We start from the raw sequence: 18,764 nt of genomic DNA, 5'->3' as shown, positions 1-18,764 counted from the left end.
CCGTCGTAACTGTATTCTTACGTTTTTCATTTAACACTTTCACAATGAAATATTGCCATTTTCTCTTACATTTCAGTAGAAACGGCTCATGAAAACAAATTAAACTTGTTACACAAATATCAACAAACGATATGCAAATTGAATCAAATCGATTCCAAAACATATGCCATACTTCCGAGTAAATGATAATCACATAGAAAGTGTCAACATACTTGTACTTAATGTGACTGTGTCATTCGATTCGATCTCTTGCTCTTCTGCACGACTCCCTATTTCCTTCGACACTACCGAAAACACATAATCTGTACCCTGAGTCAGTCCGGTGATATTTGCAGTTGTCACGTTATTTCCGACGGTCATGTTTCCCTCCACTGTAGAACTACCGTTCAACCTCCAAACTGCCGTATAAGTGGAGACTTGTGCAAAATTGGAGGGAGCTGTCCAGCTCAGGATTACACCACTGGACGTTACAGATGACAATGTCAACATTGTCGCCATTAAGTCATTCACTGAAAATAATGACAAAACAATGAACACAGATGCAAATAAACCTGTCCTTTGAAATACAGCTGTTCAATTCACGCAGCAACGTCTTCAATGTAATTCCATCATGAATTGAATGATCATATACGGATAATCCCTACCAAAATAGTTTCGTAGCACCATACACAACACTTTTCTCATATTATAAAAACAATTCTGAGTATGGCAATGTCAGTATGTATTGTTTTCAAACTTCCCATATCGTATACTTACTGCTTGTACACACTCCACCAGCTGTACTGAAACCATTATTGTCGTAGTACCCAGATTGACACCTACACACGTTTCCTCCACCAGTATCACCAGCAATACATTCAGATTTGCCATCATCGCACACAACTGAACCGCCGCATGCCTCACTCAGTATTGCATCTGCAATTACATGAGACCTTACTTACAACGTCAATGTATCAGCACATTAAAATGTAAAAGAATATCTGTGGTGTTTTATTCTACTAATTGATAGACCGTAAATCATTCACGGAAACTTCATCATTGATCAATTTTCTATTCAAGCCGTCGTAACTGTATTCTTACGTTTTTCATTTAACACTTTCACAATGAAATATTGCCATTTTCTCTTACATTTCAGTAGAAACGGCTCATGAAAACAAATTAAACTTGTTACACAAATATCAACAAACGATATGCAAATTGAATCAAATCGATTCCAAAACATATGCCATACTTCCGAGTAAATGATAATCACATAGAAAGTGTCAACATACTTGTACTTAATGTGACTGTGTCATTCGATTCGATCTCTTGCTCTTCTGCACGACTCCCTATTTCCTTCGACACTACCGAAAACACATAATCTGTACCCTGAGTCAGTCCGGTGATATTTGCAGTTGTCACGTTATTTCCGACGGTCATGTTTCCCTCCACTGTAGAACTACCGTTCAACCTCCAAACTGCCGTATAAGTGGAGACTTGTGCAAAATTGGAGGGAGCTGTCCAGCTCAGGATTACACCACTGGACGTTACAGATGACAATGTCAACATTGTCGCCATTAAGTCATTCACTGAAAATAATGACAAAACAATGAACACAGATGCAAATAAACCTGTCCTTTGAAATACAGCTGTTCAATTCACGCAGCAACGTCTTCAATGTAATTCCATCATGAATTGAATGATCATATACGGATAATCCCTACCAAAATAGTTTCGTAGCACCATACACAACACTTTTCTCATATTATAAAAACAATTCTGAGTATGGCAATGTCAGTATGTATTGTTTTCAAACTTCCCATATCGTATACTTACTGCTTGTACACACTCCACCAGCTGTACTGAAACCATTATTGTCGTAGTACCCAGATTGACACCTACACACGTTTCCTCCACCAGTATCACCAGCAATACATTCAGATTTGCCATCATCGCACACAACTGAACCGCCGCATGCCTCACTCAGTATTGCATCTGCAATTACATGAGACCTTACTTACAACGTCAATGTATCAGCACATTAAAATGTAAAAGAATATCTGTGGTGTTTTATTCTACTAATTGATAGACCGTAAATCATTCACGGAAACTTCATCATTGATCAATTTTCTATTCAAGCCGTCGTAACTGTATTCTTACGTTTTTCATTTAACACTTTCACAATGAAATATTGCCATTTTCTCTTACATTTCAGTAGAAACGGCTCATGAAAACAAATTAAACTTGTTACACAAATATCAACAAACGATATGCAAATTGAATCAAATCGATTCCAAAACATATGCCATACTTCCGAGTAAATGATAATCACATAGAAAGTGTCAACATACTTGTACTTAATGTGACTGTGTCATTCGATTCGATCTCTTGCTCTTCTGCACGACTCCCTATTTCCTTCGACACTACCGAAAACACATAATCTGTACCCTGAGTCAGTCCGGTGATATTTGCAGTTGTCACGTTATTTCCGACGGTCATGTTTCCCTCCACTGTAGAACTACCGTTCAACCTCCAAACTGCCGTATAAGTGGAGACTTGTGCAAAATTGGAGGGAGCTGTCCAGCTCAGGATTACACCACTGGACGTTACAGATGACAATGTCAACATTGTCGCCATTAAGTCATTCACTGAAAATAATGACAAAACAATGAACACAGATGCAAATAAACCTGTCCTTTGAAATACAGCTGTTCAATTCACGCAGCAACGTCTTCAATGTAATTCCATCATGAATTGAATGATCATATACGGATAATCCCTACCAAAATAGTTTCGTAGCACCATACACAACACTTTTCTCATATTATAAAAACAATTCTGAGTATGGCAATGTCAGTATGTATTGTTTTCAAACTTCCCATATCGTATACTTACTGCTTGTACACACTCCACCAGCTGTACTGAAACCATTATTGTCGTAGTACCCAGATTGACACCTACACACGTTTCCTCCACCAGTATCACCAGCAATACATTCAGATTTGCCATCATCGCACACAACTGAACCGCCGCATGCCTCACTCAGTATTGCATCTGCAATTACATGAGACCTTACTTACAACGTCAATGTATCAGCACATTAAAATGTAAAAGAATATCTGTGGTGTTTTATTCTACTAATTGATAGACCGTAAATCATTCACGGAAACTTCATCATTGATCAATTTTCTATTCAAGCCGTCGTAACTGTATTCTTACGTTTTTCATTTAACACTTTCACAATGAAATATTGCCATTTTCTCTTACATTTCAGTAGAAACGGCTCATGAAAACAAATTAAACTTGTTACACAAATATCAACAAACGATATGCAAATTGAATCAAATCGATTCCAAAACATATGCCATACTTCCGAGTAAATGATAATCACATAGAAAGTGTCAACATACTTGTACTTAATGTGACTGTGTCATTCGATTCGATCTCTTGCTCTTCTGCACGACTCCCTATTTCCTTCGACACTACCGAAAACACATAATCTGTACCCTGAGTCAGTCCGGTGATATTTGCAGTTGTCACGTTATTTCCGACGGTCATGTTTCCCTCCACTGTAGAACTACCGTTCAACCTCCAAACTGCCGTATAAGTGGAGACTTGTGCAAAATTGGAGGGAGCTGTCCAGCTCAGGATTACACCACTGGACGTTACAGATGACAATGTCAACATTGTCGCCATTAAGTCATTCACTGAAAATAATGACAAAACAATGAACACAGATGCAAATAAACCTGTCCTTTGAAATACAGCTGTTCAATTCACGCAGCAACGTCTTCAATGTAATTCCATCATGAATTGAATGATCATATACGGATAATCCCTACCAAAATAGTTTCGTAGCACCATACACAACACTTTTCTCATATTATAAAAACAATTCTGAGTATGGCAATGTCAGTATGTATTGTTTTCAAACTTCCCATATCGTATACTTACTGCTTGTACACACTCCACCAGCTGTACTGAAACCATTATTGTCGTAGTACCCAGATTGACACCTACACACGTTTCCTCCACCAGTATCACCAGCAATACATTCAGATTTGCCATCATCGCACACAACTGAACCGCCGCATGCCTCACTCAGTATTGCATCTGCAATTACATGAGACCTTACTTACAACGTCAATGTATCAGCACATTAAAATGTAAAAGAATATCTGTGGTGTTTTATTCTACTAATTGATAGACCGTAAATCATTCACGGAAACTTCATCATTGATCAATTTTCTATTCAAGCCGTCGTAACTGTATTCTTACGTTTTTCATTTAACACTTTCACAATGAAATATTGCCATTTTCTCTTACATTTCAGTAGAAACGGCTCATGAAAACAAATTAAACTTGTTACACAAATATCAACAAACGATATGCAAATTGAATCAAATCGATTCCAAAACATATGCCATACTTCCGAGTAAATGATAATCACATAGAAAGTGTCAACATACTTGTACTTAATGTGACTGTGTCATTCGATTCGATCTCTTGCTCTTCTGCACGACTCCCTATTTCCTTCGACACTACCGAAAACACATAATCTGTACCCTGAGTCAGTCCGGTGATATTTGCAGTTGTCACGTTATTTCCGACGGTCATGTTTCCCTCCACTGTAGAACTACCGTTCAACCTCCAAACTGCCGTATAAGTGGAGACTTGTGCAAAATTGGAGGGAGCTGTCCAGCTCAGGATTACACCACTGGACGTTACAGATGACAATGTCAACATTGTCGCCATTAAGTCATTCACTGAAAATAATGACAAAACAATGAACACAGATGCAAATAAACCTGTCCTTTGAAATACAGCTGTTCAATTCACGCAGCAACGTCTTCAATGTAATTCCATCATGAATTGAATGATCATATACGGATAATCCCTACCAAAATAGTTTCGTAGCACCATACACAACACTTTTCTCATATTATAAAAACAATTCTGAGTATGGCAATGTCAGTATGTATTGTTTTCAAACTTCCCATATCGTATACTTACTGCTTGTACACACTCCACCAGCTGTACTGAAACCATTATTGTCGTAGTACCCAGATTGACACCTACACACGTTTCCTCCACCAGTATCACCAGCAATACATTCAGATTTGCCATCATCGCACACAACTGAACCGCCGCATGCCTCACTCAGTATTGCATCTGCAATTACATGAGACCTTACTTACAACGTCAATGTATCAGCACATTAAAATGTAAAAGAATATCTGTGGTGTTTTATTCTACTAATTGATAGACCGTAAATCATTCACGGAAACTTCATCATTGATCAATTTTCTATTCAAGCCGTCGTAACTGTATTCTTACGTTTTTCATTTAACACTTTCACAATGAAATATTGCCATTTTCTCTTACATTTCAGTAGAAACGGCTCATGAAAACAAATTAAACTTGTTACACAAATATCAACAAACGATATGCAAATTGAATCAAATCGATTCCAAAACATATGCCATACTTCCGAGTAAATGATAATCACATAGAAAGTGTCAACATACTTGTACTTAATGTGACTGTGTCATTCGATTCGATCTCTTGCTCTTCTGCACGACTCCCTATTTCCTTCGACACTACCGAAAACACATAATCTGTACCCTGAGTCAGTCCGGTGATATTTGCAGTTGTCACGTTATTTCCGACGGTCATGTTTCCCTCCACTGTAGAACTACCGTTCAACCTCCAAACTGCCGTATAAGTGGAGACTTGTGCAAAATTGGAGGGAGCTGTCCAGCTCAGGATTACACCACTGGACGTTACAGATGACAATGTCAACATTGTCGCCATTAAGTCATTCACTGAAAATAATGACAAAACAATGAACACAGATGCAAATAAACCTGTCCTTTGAAATACAGCTGTTCAATTCACGCAGCAACGTCTTCAATGTAATTCCATCATGAATTGAATGATCATATACGGATAATCCCTACCAAAATAGTTTCGTAGCACCATACACAACACTTTTCTCATATTATAAAAACAATTCTGAGTATGGCAATGTCAGTATGTATTGTTTTCAAACTTCCCATATCGTATACTTACTGCTTGTACACACTCCACCAGCTGTACTGAAACCATTATTGTCGTAGTACCCAGATTGACACCTACACACGTTTCCTCCACCAGTATCACCAGCAATACATTCAGATTTGCCATCATCGCACACAACTGAACCGCCGCATGCCTCACTCAGTATTGCATCTGCAATTACATGAGACCTTACTTACAACGTCAATGTATCAGCACATTAAAATGTAAAAGAATATCTGTGGTGTTTTATTCTACTAATTGATAGACCGTAAATCATTCACGGAAACTTCATCATTGATCAATTTTCTATTCAAGCCGTCGTAACTGTATTCTTACGTTTTTCATTTAACACTTTCACAATGAAATATTGCCATTTTCTCTTACATTTCAGTAGAAACGGCTCATGAAAACAAATTAAACTTGTTACACAAATATCAACAAACGATATGCAAATTGAATCAAATCGATTCCAAAACATATGCCATACTTCCGAGTAAATGATAATCACATAGAAAGTGTCAACATACTTGTACTTAATGTGACTGTGTCATTCGATTCGATCTCTTGCTCTTCTGCACGACTCCCTATTTCCTTCGACACTACCGAAAACACATAATCTGTACCCTGAGTCAGTCCGGTGATATTTGCAGTTGTCACGTTATTTCCGACGGTCATGTTTCCCTCCACTGTAGAACTACCGTTCAACCTCCAAACTGCCGTATAAGTGGAGACTTGTGCAAAATTGGAGGGAGCTGTCCAGCTCAGGATTACACCACTGGACGTTACAGATGAGAATGTCAACATTGTCGCCATTAAGTCATTCACTGAAAATAATGACAAAACAATGAACACAGATGCAAATAAACCTGTCCTTTGAAATACAGCTGTTCAATTCACGCAGCAACGTCTTCAATGTAATTCCATCATGAATTGAATGATCATATACGGATATCCCTACCAAAATAGTTTCGTAGCACCATACACAACACTTTTCTCATATTATAAAAACAATTCTGAGTATGGCAATGTCAGTATGTATTGTTTTCAAACTTCCCATATCGTATACTTACTGCTTGTACACACTCCACCAGCTGTACTGAAACCATTATTGTCGTAGTACCCAGATTGACACCTACACACGTTTCCTCCACCAGTATCACCAGCAATACATTCAGATTTGCCATCATCGCACACAACTGAACCGCCGCATGCCTCACTCAGTATTGCATCTGCAATTACATGAGACCTTACTTACAACGTCAATGTATCAGCACATTAAAATGTAAAAGAATATCTGTGGTGTTTTATTCTACTAATTGATAGACCGTAAATCATTCACGGAAACTTCATCATTGATCAATTTTCTATTCAAGCCGTCGTAACTGTATTCTTACGTTTTTCATTTAACACTTTCACAATGAAATATTGCCATTTTCTCTTACATTTCTAGAAACGGCTCATGAAAACAAATTAAACTTGTTACACAAATATCAACAAACGATATGCAAATTGAATCAAATCGATTCCAAAACATATGCCATACTTCCGAGTAAATGATAATCACATAGAAAGTGTCAACATACTTGTACTTAATGTGACTGTGTCATTCGATTCGATCTCTTGCTCTTCTGCACGACTCCCTATTTCCTTCGACACTACCGAAAACACATAATCTGTACCCTGAGTCAGTCCGGTGATATTTGCAGTTGTCACGTTATTTCCGACGGTCATGTTTCCCTCCACTGTAGAACTACCGTTCAACCTCCAAACTGCCGTATAAGTGGAGACTTGTGCAAAATTGGAGGGAGCTGTCCAGCTCAGGATTACACCACTGGACGTTACAGATGACAATGTCAACATTGTCGCCATTAAGTCATTCACTGAAAATAATGACAAAACAATGAACACAGATGCAAATAAACCTGTCCTTTGAAATACAGCTGTTCAATTCACGCAGCAACGTCTTCAATGTAATTCCATCATGAATTGAATGATCATATACGGATAATCCCTACCAAAATAGTTTCGTAGCACCATACACAACACTTTTCTCATATTATAAAAACAATTCTGAGTATGGCAATGTCAGTATGTATTGTTTTCAAACTTCCCATATCGTATACTTACTGCTTGTACACACTCCACCAGCTGTACTGAAACCATTATTGTCGTAGTACCCAGATTGACACCTACACACGTTTCCTCCACCAGTATCACCAGCAATACATTCAGATTTGCCATCATCGCACACAACTGAACCGCCGCATGCCTCACTCAGTATTGCATCTGCAATTACACGAGACCTTACTTACAACGTCAATGTATCAGCACATTAAAATGTAAAAGAATATCTGTGGTGTTTTATTCTACTAATTGATAGACCGTAAATCATTCACGGAAACTTCATCATTGATCAATTTTCTATTCAAGCCGTCGTAACTGTATTCTTACGTTTTTCATTTAACACTTTCACAATGAAATATTGCCATTTTCTCTTACATTTCAGTAGAAACGGCTCATGAAAACAAATTAAACTTGTTACACAAATATCAACAAACGATATGCAAATTGAATCAAATCGATTCCAAAACATATGCCATACTTCCGAGTAAATGATAATCACATAGAAAGTGTCAACATACTTGTACTTAATGTGACTGTGTCATTCGATTCGATCTCTTGCTCTTCTGCACGACTCCCTATTTCCTTCGACACTACCGAAAACACATAATCTGTACCCTGAGTCAGTCCGGTGATATTTGCAGTTGTCACGTTATTTCCGACGGTCATGTTTCCCTCCACTGTAGAACTACCGTTCAACCTCCAAACTGCCGTATAAGTGGAGACTTGTGCAAAATTGGAGGGAGCTGTCCAGCTCAGGATTACACCACTGGACGTTACAGATGAGAATGTCAACATTGTCGCCATTAAGTCATTCACTGAAAATAATGACAAAACAATGAACACAGATGCAAATAAACCTGTCCTTTGAAATACAGCTGTTCAATTCACGCAGCAACGTCTTCAATGTAATTCCATCATGAATTGAATGATCATATACGGATAATCCCTACCAAAATAGTTTCGTAGCACCATACACAACACTTTTCTCATATTATAAAAACAATTCTGAGTATGGCAATGTCAGTATGTATTGTTTTCAAACTTCCCATATCGTATACTTACTGCTTGTACACACTCCACCAGCTGTACTGAAACCATTATTGTCGTAGTACCCAGATTGACACCTACACACGTTTCCTCCACCAGTATCACCAGCAATACATTCAGATTTGCCATCATCGCACACAACTGAACCGCCGCATGCCTCACTCAGTATTGCATCTGCAATTACATGAGACCTTACTTACAACGTCAATGTATCAGCACATTAAAATGTAAAAGAATATCTGTGGTGTTTTATTCTACTAATTGATAGACCGTAAATCATTCACGGAAACTTCATCATTGATCAATTTTCTATTCAAGCCGTCGTAACTGTATTCTTACGTTTTTCATTTAACACTTTCACAATGAAATATTGCCATTTTCTCTTACATTTCAGTAGAAACGGCTCATGAAAACAAATTAAACTTGTTACACAAATATCAACAAACGATATGCAAATTGAATCAAATCGATTCCAAAACATATGCCATACTTCCGAGTAAATGATAATCACATAGAAAGTGTCAACATACTTGTACTTAATGTGACTGTGTCATTCGATTCGATCTCTTGCTCTTCTGCACGACTCCCTATTTCCTTCGACACTACCGAAAACACATAATCTGTACCCTGAGTCAGTCCGGTGATATTTGCAGTTGTCACGTTATTTCCGACGGTCATGTTTCCCTCCACTGTAGAACTACCGTTCAACCTCCAAACTGCCGTATAAGTGGAGACTTGTGCAAAATTGGAGGGAGCTGTCCAGCTCAGGATTACACCACTGGACGTTACAGATGAGAATGTCAACATTGTCGCCATTAAGTCATTCACTGAAAATAATGACAAAACAATGAACACAGATGCAAATAAACCTGTCCTTTGAAATACAGCTGTTCAATTCACGCAGCAACGTCTTCAATGTAATTCCATCATGAATTGAATGATCATATACGGATAATCCCTACCAAAATAGTTTCGTAGCACCATACACAACACTTTTCTCATATTATAAAAACAATTCTGAGTATGGCAATGTCAGTATGTATTGTTTTCAAACTTCCCATATCGTATACTTACTGCTTGTACACACTCCACCAGCTGTACTGAAACCATTATTGTCGTAGTACCCAGATTGACACCTACACACGTTTCCTCCACCAGTATCACCAGCAATACATTCAGATTTGCCATCATCGCACACAACTGAACCGCCGCATGCCTCACTCAGTATTGCATCTGCAATTACATGAGACCTTACTTACAACGTCAATGTATCAGCACATTAAAATGTAAAAGAATATCTGTGGTGTTTTATTCTACTAATTGATAGACCGTAAATCATTCACGGAAACTTCATCATTGATCAATTTTCTATTCAAGCCGTCGTAACTGTATTCTTACGTTTTTCATTTAACACTTTCACAATGAAATATTGCCATTTTCTCTTACATTTCAGTAGAAACGGCTCATGAAAACAAATTAAACTTGTTACACAAATATCAACAAACGATATGCAAATTGAATCAAATCGATTCCAAAACATATGCCATACTTCCGAGTAAATGATAATCACATAGAAAGTGTCAACATACTTGTACTTAATGTGACTGTGTCATTCGATTCGATCTCTTGCTCTTCTGCACGACTCCCTATTTCCTTCGACACTACCGAAAACACATAATCTGTACCCTGAGTCAGTCCGGTGATATTTGCAGTTGTCACGTTATTTCCGACGGTCATGTTTCCCTCCACTGTAGAACTACCGTTCAACCTCCAAACTGCCGTATAAGTGGAGACTTGTGCAAAATTGGAGGGAGCTGTCCAGCTCAGGATTACACCACTGGACGTTACAGATGAGAATGTCAACATTGTCGCCATTAAGTCATTCACTGAAAATAATGACAAAACAATGAACACAGATGCAAATAAACCTGTCCTTTGAAATACAGCTGTTCAATTCACGCAGCAACGTCTTCAATGTAATTCCATCATGAATTGAATGATCATATACGGATAATCCCTACCAAAATAGTTTCGTAGCACCATACACAACACTTTTCTCATATTATAAAAACAATTCTGAGTATGGCAATGTCAGTATGTATTGTTTTCAAACTTCCCATATCGTATACTTACTGCTTGTACACACTCCACCAGCTGTACTGAAACCATTATTGTCGTAGTACCCAGATTGACACCTACACACGTTTCCTCCACCAGTATCACCAGCAATACATTCAGATTTGCCATCATCGCACACAACTGAACCGCCGCATGCCTCACTCAGTATTGCATCTGCAATTACATGAGACCTTATTCACAACGTCAATGTATCAGCACATTAAAATGTAAAAGAATATCTGTGGTGTTTTATTCTACTAATTGATAGACCGTAAATCATTCACGGAAACTTCATCATTGATCAATTTTCTATTCAAGCCGTCGTAACTGTATTCTTACGTTTTTCATTTAACACTTTCACAATGAAATATTGCCATTTTCTCTTACATTTCAGTAGAAACGGCTCATGAAAACAAATTAAACTTGTTACACAAATATCAACAAACGATATGCAAATTGATTCAAATCGATTCCAAAACATATGCCATACTTCCGAGTAAATGATAATCACATAGAAAGTGTCAACATACTTGTACTTAATGTGACTGTGTCATTCGATTCGATCTCTTGCTCTTCTGCACGACTCCCTATTTCCTTCGACACTACCGAAAACACATAATCTGTACCCTGAGTCAGTCCGGTGATATTTGCAGTTGTCACGTTATTTCCGACGGTCATGTTTCCTTCCACTGTAGAACTACCGTTCAACCTCCAAACTGCCGTGTAACTGGAGACTTGTGAGGAGTATGTGGGAGGTGTCCAGCTCAGGATTACACCACTGGACGATACAGATGAGAATGTCAACATTGTCACCTTCAGATAACTCACTGTAAAGAAAGTATTTATATTTTCATTCCTCATTTATTCCGTCTTTCGGATATTTTTAACACTTCTATCGATACTTTAATGCTTCAAAATGTTATCTAATTGAAACGACTACTTATTCTTAAAACGAAAGCAGTTTCGACTTCATCGACGAATCCCACAATGTAAGTATTATTTGTCGCCTTCTTTCATTACAAGAAATACGGTGAGTAAGCTGTCTATAACGAAACAATTAGACACATAAACCATTTTATAACATCTAACTGTATACGATATCAAGGTGGACGTGCTGATGCACGTTAATAGGTATGGCTGATAGTTATGTTGTTTAACTTGTTCTCATGTTAGAAGTGTTCATACTCACTTACTTGGGATGATAATCCTTCCCCACACTGGTCTAATCTAATTATATTATTCAACTGTCCCCGTGTAATTTTTATTTTAAACTTTTGATCATATTTTACCCTAGTTTCATCGAAGTTCAGTTTGAATTGAAGACATGTCGGTATTTTCTGTTATGATAAGTATTTAGCAGAAAACGTTTTCTCATCGTTTTCGTCAATTTGTTTCCCATGTAAACCTGTTTTAGGCTCTATCAGTTGTCAACATCTTTCACGAAGTCGCGATGATGGGAACAAGCCCTTAATTATTAGATCAGATGTAACATTAAACACAAACACTATCTGGTCATCATGCCAATCGAACTAATATCATGAATAATTCCGTTGGAAAATGAAACACGGCACCATATCTTTAGTCAAACGGTAAATACAAATGACATTCAGTATTATTTGTTTTAAGTATTCTTCTTGGATTTCAACCATTACGACCCCTAGAACCGAGGAAATGTAATAGAATTATGAAAACTTGTCTTATCTGCTTCTATCCATTTCCACGTGCTTCGTATATTGGCATGTCCTTAGTGCAGTGAGTTGAGATTGATTTTAGGTTAATGATCGCATCTAGTTAGTGATATCTGAAACCCTCGTTCTAAGCATCATTGATAAGTACAAACCAAAGTTTACAAGAGAGATGCTTGATGTACCTTTACTTATAGATCATACTACATTAATAACACAATTCAGACCAGAAGACGATAACTTCTTGAAGCTTCCTATAACAGAGACATCTTTGTTATATAGTCAAGTAGCAAAGTCGTGAATTTTGGTTAATTTCCTAATATCATTGTGTAATGGTGCTCCAGCTGCAAATATTTTAATAAGGTAAGTCAACTTACTATGTAAGCACGTCCCGCCAGAGGTAGTAAATCCATTGCTATCAAAGTATCCAGCCTTACATCTACAGAAACTGTCACACTCAGCATTGACATCAGAACACTGTGATGCAACGTTACAGGCTTCGCTTAATGTTAGCTCTGAAACATTACAAAGAAGATAGGTAGTTATTTAAAAATAAAAACATACTCCTAGCGTAAGAAGATCGCCCATACAATTTCCACTTTAATAAAAGTAGGTACGTCTTAAACGAGCTAGTACTTCCTCAAACCCTGTATACGAGGTTGAGCTGGTTCGTTCGCTGTGTAAGATTAGAAGTTTACACCAAACATCTTACCTGTTTTTTAATGTATGTGAAAAATTGTTACATTTGAAGCGTTAGTCACCGAGAATACATGTACTTACCTAGTATATATATATATGTAATCTCTAAAAGAAGAAAGGAAATTTAACATTTGAAGCGTTTTAGTCACCGAGAATACAGGTACTTACCTAGTATATATATATATGTGTGTGTAAACTCTAAAAGAAAGGAAATGTAACATTTTAAGCATTAGTCACCGACAGTGCAAGTACTTACCTGCTTTAACTAGTTATATAATTATGTAAACTTTGAAAAAACGAAAATGTATTACTCTAAAAGTTACTCACCGACAATACAAGTATTTACCAGCTTTAATTAGTTATATACTTTCATAATGTCTGAAAGAAAGAGTTGTATTATTTGAAGCGTTAGTCTACACCACGAAGTATGTCAGTAATAGGAGAAAATCACTTGTAACCAAACTGACGACTGATCTGGAGGGAGAACATCAAGTAATGATTACGCGATATATACCTGACTAGTCTCTCTCTCTGTTTATTACTTACCTGTAGATAAGTTGCTTTAGTACCTACACTGACCTGTGCTTGTCAATATTGAACGTGCAGCTCATGTTGCATAACTGCCATAACACCGAAACCCATACTTCAACAGAACACATGAACATATTTGTACATTTCTTTTCTTCTATCTAAGCGTATAATGCCACTTCTTCAGAGAAGTTAACACATGTGACATGCGAAGTTGTAAATCATGACTGATATCACAACAATGTTATATTTGAGAGTAGACTCTTATACAAAGTAGACTTATCACTGCATCTATCACATAGTGTCAGCATTAATCATTTCGAATTTACTGGCATTTATTTACAGTAGAAATTTAATTAGAAATAATCAAATATCAGAGATTTTTCACTACATTCACATCAAAATATTCGACAAAGGTATTTGTGAAAAAAAAAGAAATCTGAAAAAAGAGATGAATTTGAAAATGATCATTGTCAGAGGCACTCATCAACATGTAGACATTGTTTACAAATATTTCTGTACAACCAAATGCCAATAAAGCTCTTGCTTCACATGCAGGCGATGGACAGAGGCTTCCTTGAACATACATACGTAATGATACATTGGCGACTTTTATCTCGGCCATAACGTCTTATAGTCAAGCTGTTCATTCTGTTGTTGCTCTGTTGCAGCATGCAATCACGTGATCCTATTTTATCTTAAAATAAATCTCGAGGGGTTTATTATACATATTTTTATGCAGCCGTGTGTGCCAAGCATACACAGGTGCTTTATTTCAGTCTCAAATATTTTAAGAAGCTCTATTACTACAACTTGTTATTACTACACGTGTTATTGCACTTAACAAACACCATGCATATTTCGTAACATTTCAACACACAGCACTGAACATTGTTTTTCAAATTCGCTCACATTACTATCTATCCTTATTCCAAAGCGTAAACATTTGGGAAGTAGCTGAGTTGACATAACAGGCCAATGGTATGATATTTCAGTATTCGATACTTGTTGAGAAGAATATACTGCGGAAAAAATGGTGATACCGTTACATCTCTGATATCCAAGAGACATACTAAACCTTCAAAATTATACAAGGCACAGTAAACTCACTTTTATGCGCCCGTCGAAAGACTGGTCGTATTATGTTATCATGTGAGCGAGTTGGAGCAGATTCGACAATATATTACTCGAACTGGTGATATTGACCTCTTTCATTCTAATTTGGTCAGGAAAATTTTTTATTCCATTTCTCATAATTTGTTAGGATCTTTTTTTTACCTCTGTTAACTTGATAAAGTTAGGAAGTTTTCATCTCTTTTATCTTGATTTCTTAAGATTCTGACCTCTGTTAATCTTATTTGGTTAGGAAGTTTTCATCTCTTTTATCTTGATTTCTTAAGATTCTGACCTCTGTTAATCTTATTTGGTTAGGAAGTTTTCACCTCTTTAATCTTGATTTCTTAAGTTTCTGACCTCTGCTTATCTTATTTGGTTAGGAAGTTTTCACCTTTTTTATCTTGATTGTTTTCAGATATATATCTAAAACCGATAGATAGAATTTAGTAAGTAATATTGTTGGTATGGTCCAATGTTGGAACCGAATCCTAACAAACAAATGTTCAGTAGATGCGTATAACTGGAAAAGATCGATGATCAATGAATTAATAACGATAGTACGGACATGTAAATCTGCCCTCTTATCAAACCACACAATATAGACCATAACACAAAGTTTTAAACTATAATCGAGAACGGTGCAAATGGTGTCTCGATAATCTTAAACAGATTTAGATAATCTTAAACTAATACAAGTCAATTACATTGCTTTTCAAACTTGACTAGCAATCTAATTTCTATGTCTTTCCCATGATAAACACACAAATTGTCCTAATAGCTTCATTATTACTCTATTCAAAGTCAATGAAATTGTATGAAGCATTTGCAACTCAACAGAGCAGCGCCTTCGCTACTATAAAATGTTTTAAACTTTTTAATTTTGTTAGAAATATTCTGTCTCTGTTCGGTGAATAAACTGATATTTTTATTATGTTCACTAAAGTATGGACTGAATTTAACATACAGAATGTACTGATAAACCATGTGTGGCGTACAATACTATTTCTGCTAAACATTAACACTAGAATTTCTTGTGAAATTTCATTACATATGCTTACCGCGTGTATATTAATAATTTCGATTAACAAAAAATAATAAAAAACAAGCTTCCTGAAATATAGTGTATCCATGCACAGGTATATTGAATAAACATATGATAAATATACTTGGTGTCTTTAATAATCACGATTAACCCACATGTATGATATATAATGGATTTCTTATATAAATTGCTAAAAGTGTCATACCTCATTAACGAACGACATGGGCCAAAAAATGCCTAATGTCATACCCCATCCACGGGCGACACTGGCCAAAAAACCCCAGTAACGGACGACACGGGCCAAAAAATATCTAATGTCATACCCCACCAACGGACGACACCGGCCAAAAATGTCTAATGTCATACCCCATCAACGGACGGCACGGTCAAAAAATCCCATTAACGGACGAAACGGGCCAAAAATGTCTAATGTCATACCCCATTAAAGACACGGTGTCTCGATAATCTTAAACAGATTTAGATAATCTTAAACTAATACAAGTCAATTACATTGCTTTTCAAACTTGACTAGCAATCTAATTTCTATGTCTTTTCCATGATAAACACACAAATTGTCCTAATAGCTTCATTATTACTCTATTCAAAGTCAATGAAATTGTATGAAGCATTTGCAACTCAACAGGCCAAAAAATGTATAATGTCATACCCCACCAACGGACGACACGGGCCAAAAAGTGTCTAAGGTCATCTCCCATCAATGGACGACACCGGCCAAAAAATGTCTAATGTCATACCCCATCAACGGACGACACTGCCCAAAAAAGTCTAATGTCATACCCCATCAACGGACGACACGGGCCAAAAAATGTCTAATGTCATACCCCATCAACGGACGACACTGCCCAAAAATGTCTGATGTCATACCCCAACAACGGACGACACGGGCCAAAAAATGTCTAATGTCATATCCCATTAACGGACGACACGGTCCAAAAAGTGTCTAATGTCATACCCCATCAACGGACGACACTGCCCAAAAATGTCTGATGTCATACCCCAACAACGGACGACACGGGCAAAAAAATGTCTAATGTCATATCCCATTAACGGACGACACGGTCCAAAAAGTGTCTAATGTCATACCCCATCAACGGACGACACGGGCCAAAAAATGTCTAATGTCATACCCCATCAACGGACGACACGGGCCAAAAATGTCTAATGTCATACCCCATCAACGGACGACACGGGCCAAAAATGTCTAATGTCATACCCCATTAACGGACGGCACGTGCCAAAAAATGTCTAATGTCACACCCCATCAACGGACGACACGGGCCAAAAAATGTCTAATGTCATACCCCATCAACGGACAACACTGCCCAAAAATGTCTGATGTCATACCCCATTAACGGACGACACTGTCCAAAAAAGGTCTAATGTCACACCCCATCAACGGACGACACCGGCCAAAAAGTGTCTAATGCCATATACCATCAACGGACGACACGGTCCAAAAAGTGTCTAATGTCATATCCCATCAACGGACGACACGGTCAAAAAATGTCTAATGCCATATCCCATCAATGGATGACACGAGTCAAAAATGTCTAAATATCATATCCCATCAACGGACGACATGGTCAAAAAATGTCTAATGCCATATCCCATCAATGGGTGACACGGGTCAAAAATGTCTAATGTCATATCCCATCAACGGACGACACGGGCGAAAAAAGGTCTAATGTCATATCCCATTAACGGACGACACGGGCCAAAAAGGTCTAATGTCATATCCCAATCACGGACGACACGGGCCAAAAAGGTCTAATGCCATATCCCATCAACAGGTCTAATGCCATATCCCATCAATGGACGACACGTCCGGTCAAAAAGTGTCTAATGTCATATCTCATCAATGGACGACACGGGCCAAAAAATGTTTTGGTGTCCAGTTGGGTAATATATTTCGTAACTACATTATGACACGGATACAAAAATGTATATGCGAAAAATGTCCATTGAACAAGGTGAACAACTGCCATTTACGAGGATACACCGTTTTATTATATAGCATCATAACTGAACTGCTGAAATATACCGATGTATTTTCAACACAATACACCTTTCATACGCGAGCAGCTCCCGTCCTCGATACTACATGGATTTTTTTTATCGCTTTTGCTCTCTGCAGCCCTGGAACACTCAATGACAAAACTGAACGTTCCATGCGCAAAACCTTTTGGGCAAGACGAGAAGACTAGTTCGATCCTTTGATGTACATCAAACGAATCTTTGGGTTCATAACTGTATGTTGTACTGGTTTTGAAGTTGTGTGCGACTCCTTTGTAATCTCCAAAAGAGCTATTTGTCTGCGACTGGTACGTATTTTTCTCCTGAAACCC

At 37.5% G+C, this 18,764-nt stretch overlaps 1 protein-coding gene across 1 annotated transcript in view; it reads right to left on the bottom strand.

Annotated features, from left to right (window-relative positions):
• LOC132550258 (uncharacterized) overlaps positions 1 to 14,865 on the bottom strand; it is a 36,975-nt gene extending 22,110 nt beyond the window's left edge. Inside the window, exons 1-25 of the mRNA XM_060214305.1 lie at positions 14,832 to 14,865; positions 13,391 to 13,528; positions 11,859 to 12,155; positions 11,344 to 11,502; positions 10,800 to 11,096; positions 10,285 to 10,443; positions 9,741 to 10,037; positions 9,226 to 9,384; positions 8,682 to 8,978; positions 8,167 to 8,325; positions 7,623 to 7,919; positions 7,110 to 7,268; positions 6,567 to 6,863; positions 6,052 to 6,210; positions 5,508 to 5,804; positions 4,993 to 5,151; positions 4,449 to 4,745; positions 3,934 to 4,092; positions 3,390 to 3,686; positions 2,875 to 3,033; positions 2,331 to 2,627; positions 1,816 to 1,974; positions 1,272 to 1,568; positions 757 to 915; positions 213 to 509 (exon numbers count right to left, since the gene is read on the bottom strand). Of these exons, the coding sequence (XP_060070288.1) occupies positions 213 to 509; positions 757 to 915; positions 1,272 to 1,568; positions 1,816 to 1,974; positions 2,331 to 2,627; positions 2,875 to 3,033; positions 3,390 to 3,686; positions 3,934 to 4,092; positions 4,449 to 4,745; positions 4,993 to 5,151; positions 5,508 to 5,804; positions 6,052 to 6,210; positions 6,567 to 6,863; positions 7,110 to 7,268; positions 7,623 to 7,919; positions 8,167 to 8,325; positions 8,682 to 8,978; positions 9,226 to 9,384; positions 9,741 to 10,037; positions 10,285 to 10,443; positions 10,800 to 11,096; positions 11,344 to 11,502; positions 11,859 to 12,155; positions 13,391 to 13,528; positions 14,832 to 14,865 (5,485 nt within the window). The remainder of the gene's footprint in view (positions 1 to 212; positions 510 to 756; positions 916 to 1,271; positions 1,569 to 1,815; positions 1,975 to 2,330; positions 2,628 to 2,874; positions 3,034 to 3,389; positions 3,687 to 3,933; positions 4,093 to 4,448; positions 4,746 to 4,992; positions 5,152 to 5,507; positions 5,805 to 6,051; positions 6,211 to 6,566; positions 6,864 to 7,109; positions 7,269 to 7,622; positions 7,920 to 8,166; positions 8,326 to 8,681; positions 8,979 to 9,225; positions 9,385 to 9,740; positions 10,038 to 10,284; positions 10,444 to 10,799; positions 11,097 to 11,343; positions 11,503 to 11,858; positions 12,156 to 13,390; positions 13,529 to 14,831) is intronic.
• Between the last annotated feature and the right edge of the window lie 3,899 nt (positions 14,866 to 18,764).

This window comes from Ylistrum balloti, unplaced genomic scaffold (assembly GCF_031769215.1).
Source record: "Ylistrum balloti isolate Yb309-2 unplaced genomic scaffold, AGI_CSIRO_Ybal_v1 Utg370114, whole genome shotgun sequence".
NCBI lineage: Eukaryota > Metazoa > Mollusca > Bivalvia > Pectinida > Pectinidae > Ylistrum > Ylistrum balloti.
This window is presented reverse-complemented; position numbering and strand designations above follow the sequence as displayed.